This window comes from Triticum aestivum, chromosome 3A, assembly GCF_018294505.1.
Source record: "Triticum aestivum cultivar Chinese Spring chromosome 3A, IWGSC CS RefSeq v2.1, whole genome shotgun sequence".
Classification (NCBI taxonomy): Eukaryota; Viridiplantae; Streptophyta; class Magnoliopsida; order Poales; family Poaceae; genus Triticum; species Triticum aestivum.
The window spans coordinates 329,271,312-329,277,862 of NC_057800.1; the positions used below are offsets into that span (position 1 = coordinate 329,271,312).

At 47.4% G+C, this 6,551-nt stretch overlaps 1 protein-coding gene across 1 annotated transcript in view; it reads right to left on the reverse strand.

Annotated features, from left to right (window-relative positions):
• Positions 1-1,307, reverse strand: part of LOC123061252 (uncharacterized) — a 3,403-nt gene extending 2,096 nt beyond the window's left edge. The window contains exons 1-2 of the mRNA XM_044484259.1: positions 973-1,307; positions 119-218 (exon numbers count right to left, since the gene is read on the reverse strand). Of these exons, the coding sequence (XP_044340194.1) occupies positions 119-218; positions 973-1,241 (369 nt within the window). The 5' untranslated portion in view covers positions 1,242-1,307. The remainder of the gene's footprint in view (positions 1-118; positions 219-972) is intronic.
• Between the last annotated feature and the right edge of the window lie 5,244 nt (positions 1,308-6,551).

Below are 6,551 nucleotides of genomic sequence, written 5' to 3' on the forward strand. Positions count from 1 at the left end.
GAATGGTAAGGACGCTGGCCATGTTTGAAGGATCAAAAACTAATTAACAAGGTATATTTTCTCATCCAGCTTATGGTGACAATATATTCTTCTGTGCCTAACCGTGAGTACAACGTACTTGCCATTTTCTCGCCTGCGCAGCATTGCCTCGTCTCCCAAGTCCCTTGCAAACATCTTCTGCTCTGAGATTTCTTGGCAGAATTTCAATCCTCATTTGCCTAATAAATTCACAAAGGATAAGGCTGGTGTCATCACTTCGAATCTTATCTTAAGAATAGCATAAAACTAAATTTCGTGTAAACAAAATCCCGCTCTGATTTGAAGCTCGTAAGTTTGTGCATATTTCCACTAACAAATTCATGGAGAAATAGTATTGTCACCTAGGTACTGGCTGGTTCTTTATGTACAACATTACTAACATTCAGAGGCATCATTCATAGCTACAAGGTTGCGAATTCGTGCAATTTTTTGAAGGTGAATTTTACAGAAAAGCAAAATTGCAGAGAGAATTCACATGCCCCATGAGAAACAAAGATCGATCTCAACTGGATCGAAGTTTGATGTTGTAGTGTTGTTCATCCTTCTCCACAGTTTGATACAACTCACATGGCCTCCCCCTCCCCTCCGGCATTTGATTTGAAGGGGATTGCAGGGCTTTGTGAGGGATTAAATCCCATGTAAGTCAAAATACTCACAATCCCCTTCAAACCCGTCCAATCCCCTTGGAGAAGGGATTAACTGAACAAGCCTTCCTTGAATTGATCTTGCCTTCGGACACCCGTATACACCACAACCCTCTTCCTTGCAGGTACTACACAAGCTCTCAGTATTTCTTTTATTTCATTCCTTGGGCTCCCTTCCTCTTCCCTTGCCCCCAACCCCCACCCCCTCCCAAAAACCAGTAACCCTGACCTAGAAATTCAGAAATTAATAGAGGATGAGAGAGGAATAATAGGAGGAGAGACTTCTTACCGGCGAGAGGACCGCCAATTGTGGAGAGGGGCGTCGGAGAAGTCCGTTGTCGCAGCCGAGCTTGCGCCGGACCTTTGCAGCGCCCACGTCGCCTCCAAATCGCTTCCACATGAGAGAGGGAAAGGGAAATACTCCACACGCGAGGGAGGTAGCCATCGCCTCCTGGTCGTCCCTCCGGCGTCGTCGCTGCCGCCGCCTCCGCAATAGCGAGATAGGAAGGGTCCGGTGGATAGAGGAACGCCGACGAGTGATAAGAAAACTGCTCGCATGTTTTTTTAGTATGATGGAGTGGGCTAGCTCATAGGACCAGCCAACAGTTTCCATCACGTAAAATTACATCGGTGGAATGTGATTTTAGGTGACCATCACTCGACTCGATCGGCCGGGGTGAAGAATTACTTATTCTTCACCCTGGCTTACAAATATATATATATATATATATATATATATATATATATATATATTTGTAAAACTAGTAATGGCGCATCCCTAGCAGGTGCGCCATTAGTAACCAGGGTTATTAATGGTGTATTTGTAGGGGGTGCCCCATAGATTCACCCAAATTAAGTGGTTAAATTATCTTTTTTGATAGGTAAGTAAGGGGAAAGCTTTCTTTATGTTGTAGATCTACTTTTTTCTTCCTCCAAGAACGTGCACGTGCACTTTTTATGGCCTAGCTAGATCTACGTATGTTTGTGGTGTTGCATATATGTTTGTGTTTGCAGGTACCGATATTTGAAATGCGATAGTTGCCAATATTTTGCCGGAATGTTGATTCATTTCCGTTTCGGCGAGAATTCGGCACTATGCATTCTTTTTTGTCCTATTTTTAGGCAAAGTCATGCCAAAATTTTTCTTGGTTCTAAAATATCGTTTTGCTCTACCCCGCAGGTGACCATGGTCCGCACGATGACCAAAGGCATCATGAATAGGTTTTTGAGGTCCGCGAAGGCCGAGATACTTCAAAAGAACGAGACGGAGATAAGATGTCCGTGTCGAAGATGCAAGCTGAAGAGCCTTATTCCGGACCCGGATTCCAGGCAGGTGCGGGACCACCTGCTCTTGTGTGGTTTCATGGATGGCTATCGGTGGCAAGGTGATGAAGATGACTATAAAGTCGTCCATGGGGGCCGGGAAAGAAATGAGGAAGGGCAGCAAGACAACCACCGCGGCGAGGGCGGGCGAGAAGACGAAGAATCTCCAGGACATGATCACGACGGTGATGCCTGACATGATGATGAGGAAGATCAAGACGAAGGGCATGATCATGAAGATGAAGATGCCGGAGCAGACGACGATGGACCATCGATGGGCTGGGTGCAGGACCCTCATATTCAAGAGCTGCTTCTCAAGCAGACTGATAACGCAAGAGCTGCCGCCCGAGAGAAAGCCAAGCTAGATCAACTGGAGATAGACTCGGTTACTCCATTGTATGAAGGATGCAGGCCCGAGGATACCCGCCTGAAAGTAACGCTCATGGCTTTGGAGATGAAGGTAAAACACAAAATGACCGACGCATGCTTCGACGAGAACATGTCATTCTGACACGAACGTCTTCCCAAGGGGAACAAGTGTCCGACCAGTTTCGAGGAGGCGAAGAAAATCGTGTGTCCTATGGATTTACCGCACGTGAAATACCATGTGTGCATGAACAATTGCATCATTTATCGGGACGAGCACACGGAGTCTACCATATGTCCAGTGTGCAGCGTCACTCGATACAAGAAGAGGAAGAAATCTCCTCGAAAAGTGGTGTGGTACTTTCCAATCACTCCTCGTCTGCAGCGATATTTCGCGGACCCTAAGTTAGCAAAGCTCCTGCATTGGCACGCGGATAGGGAGGAGAAGAAGCGAGAAGATGACGAAAATGATTCGAAGATAAATAAAAAAGACAAGATGCTGAGTCACCCTAAGGATTCGAGCTAGTGGCAAGTGTTGAACTTCGAACTCCCAGAATTTGGGGACGATTCAAGGAACATCGTGTTGGGCGCGAGCACCGATGGAGTCAATCCGTTTGGCAGCCAGAGAAGCACAATAGCACCTGGCCTGTGTTTGTGTGGATGTACAACCTTCCCCCTGGTTGTGCATGAAGAGGAAGTACATTCACATGAGTATGCTAATTGAAGGGCTGAAACAACCAGGGAACAACATCAATTTGTATCTGGGGCTGCTGAAAGAGGAGCTAGACACGCTGTGGAAAACGCCAGCCAATACGCGGGATGCCGCAGAGAAAGAATATTTCCCTATGAGAGCCGCACTGCTCACGACGGTGCACGACTATCTCGGTTACGGATATCTCGCGGGGAAGGTGGCCCATGGATTTTCTGGATGCGTCAGGTGCATGGATGACACAACGTATCGCCAGCTAGATAGAGATCCTGGGTCTTCGAAAACCGTGTTCATAGGACGTCGAAGGTGGCTTCGTGACGATGACCCATGGAGAAAACACAAGGATCTGTTCGATGGTGAAACCGAACCCCGAAGACGCCCGCGTATGAGGAGCGGCGAGGAAATAGATGAGCTGTTGAAAAATTGGAAAGATTGCCCACTGCCGAGAAAGAAGCGAAAGGCACCAGAGCCGGGAAAGAAGCGAAAGGCGCCAGAGCCGCTGCTGAAGGTATGGAAAACGAATATGTTTTCTGGGACTTGCCATACTGGAAGATCCATCGTGTGCCTCACAGCCTTGATGTCATGCATATCACGAAGAACGTGTGTGAGAGTCTGCTAGGTACCCTGCTCAACATGCCAGAGAGGACCAAAGATGGGCCGAAAGCAAGGGCAGACTTGAAATCAATGGGCATCAGGGAGGAGCTTCACGCTAATGATGATGATGATGATGATGATGATGATGATGATGATGACGATGATGATGAGGCGAAGCAGGACACAGAAAGTCGTCGCAAAGGCAAAAAAGCCAAGAAGACCGAAAATGACTACCCTCCTGCGTGCTTCACTCTAAGTCAGGAGGAGATCGAGCAGTTTTTCACCTGCCTCATAGGAGTAAAACTTCCTTACGATTACGCGGGGAAGATAAGCAGATACCTAGACTCAGCGAAGCAGAAGTTCAGCGGGATGAAGTCTCACGACTGTCACGTGCTGATGACGCAGATACTTCCAATTCCAATCCGTGGGATCATGGACGCGCATGTCCGTGAAACGCTATTTGGCCTATGCAACTTTTTCGACGTCATCTCTCGGAAGTCGGTTTGCGTGAGGCATCTCAGAAGGCTACAGGAAGAGATCGTGGTGATACTATGCGAGCTTGAGATGTACTTCCCGCCCGCATTCTTCGACGTTATGGTGCATTTGCTGGTCCATATTGTGGAGGATATCATCCAACTTGGGCCGACGTTCCTGCACAATATGATGCCATTCGAAAGGATGAATGGTGTCATCAAAGGATACATTCGCAACATGTCACGTCCAGAGGGAAGCATAGCCATGGGCTTTCTGACCGAAGAGTACATCTCCTACTGCACGAATTATCTAGGCATCGAGAACCCCGTTGGTCTGCCTGTCAACAGGCACCTCGGCAGGCTCGCTGGATGGGGTCACCGCGAGGGTCACCGCGAAATGCATGTCAACTTCGAGGGTCGACTCGCCGACTTTGAAAAAGCAAACCTAGTCACGCTACAACACATAGACGTGGTTGATCCTTGGGTGGTAGAGCACAAAACCTTTATTGAGAAGACGTACAATGACCGAGGCCAACAGAGGACGGGCGGAGATATAATCAAAGAGCACAACTCATGCTTCACGCGTTGGTTCAAGGAGAAGCTTCTGTTGTACCCTTTACATGAGGATTCTTCCGCGGAAGAAAAACTCATATTCGCCTTGTCACAAGGCGCCGAGCACAACCTGATGACCTATGAGGCGTACGATATCAACGGCTACACATTCCACACTGAGGACAAGAACATGAAGAGCGATGGTTATCAGAACTCTGGGGTAACGATGGAATCCTACACCGGTAACGACAAGGACAGATACTACGGAAGGATCGAGGAGATCTGGGAGCTGAGCTACGCTGGAGAGAAGGTTCCGATGTTCCGTGTCAGATGGGCCAAGAGCGTCATAAAATAAGACCGGTATTTCACCACCATGGTTATACCTGAAGCCAAATCCAAGACCACAGACGCAAACATCACCACGAAAAATGAGCCATGGGTACTGACTTCCCAAGTGGACTAATGCTTCTTCATTAACGACCCGCAAAGCCCAGTCGTGTTGTCGTGAGGAGAGGCAAAAGGAAGATCATCGGAATGGATGGAGTCGCCAATGAGCAAGACTTCGACAAGTACGGCGACCCAAAGATGGAACATGACGGCGATGATGAAGTGCCATACACCACAAGAAGAAGCGGGACCACCCTACCTAAAGGACGTCCGTTCAACAGAAAAACTCCATTTGCGAAAAAGAAGGGCAAGAAGATTGTGAAAAGATAGCTAGCTAAGATCGATTGTATTTAAATTGTAGTCTTCATTTCTCGATTGTATTTCGACATTTTGAAATGATATTTCTTCTGTTCTAGTCCTCATGAATATTGAATTTGTTAATATTTTTTGAACTCATTAATATTTTTAAATTTCATAGGCACTTTTTGAATTCATGAATATTCTTCAAATTTGATGATATTTTTTCATATTCATAAATGATTTACCAATTCACAAATGAATGCAACTAAAAATCCAAAAAATATATTTATGATATTTTTAAATAACAAATTTGATGATATTTTCAAATAAAAAAATTTATGATATTTTCAATTAAAAATAAAAAACAAATTTGATGACATTTTCAAAAAAACAAATTTGATGACATTTGATGATATCTTCTGTTCTAGTCCTCATGAAAATAACAAATTTGATAAAAAAAATTATTGGATGCAACAAAAAATAATGAAAAAAAAGTTAGCTATCAGAAAAAAGTTACTAATAACGCACCAGAGGATGGTGCGCCATTGCTATCAGTGTTTTTGTGGCGCACCCCTAGATGGTGCGCCATTACTAACATTCCCCCCTCTAGCTGGATACCCCTTCGCCCGATCCCCCTTCCCTCTCCCTCGCCAGATCCCCTTCCCTCCCTCGCCACACCCGCTCTGACGACCCCCGCGCACGCTCTGACGACCCTCGTGCCCGCTCCGACGACCCCCGCGCCCGCTCCACACCCGCTCCGGCTCCCTTGTTGGATAAAGCCGAGCCAGACCCCTGTGCAAACCCTAGCACCTCCGCACTTCCTCTCCCCTCGCGCTACTTCACCCGACTAGGTCGTCGCCGGCCGTCACCGCATCGTCCGCGCGACCACCATCGTCCCCACACCCCACCAAGGACTCCAGGAGCTCTGTAGTGGTCTTCTACGTCATCTACGACCACCCATTCGAGCTCGACGACTCTACATCATGTGGATCAAGGTCTTCTTCCACCTCCGGCCACCGCTGCCTCACCGTCGATCCGCGTCACCTCGTCAACCCCGGCCCTGCACGAGCTCGCCATTGTCTTCCTCTCGGTGAGCTGCACCGGTTCCTCTCCCCCCTTCGATTTCGTCATCGTAGACTATCGCACCACCGCGCCCCAGCTCCT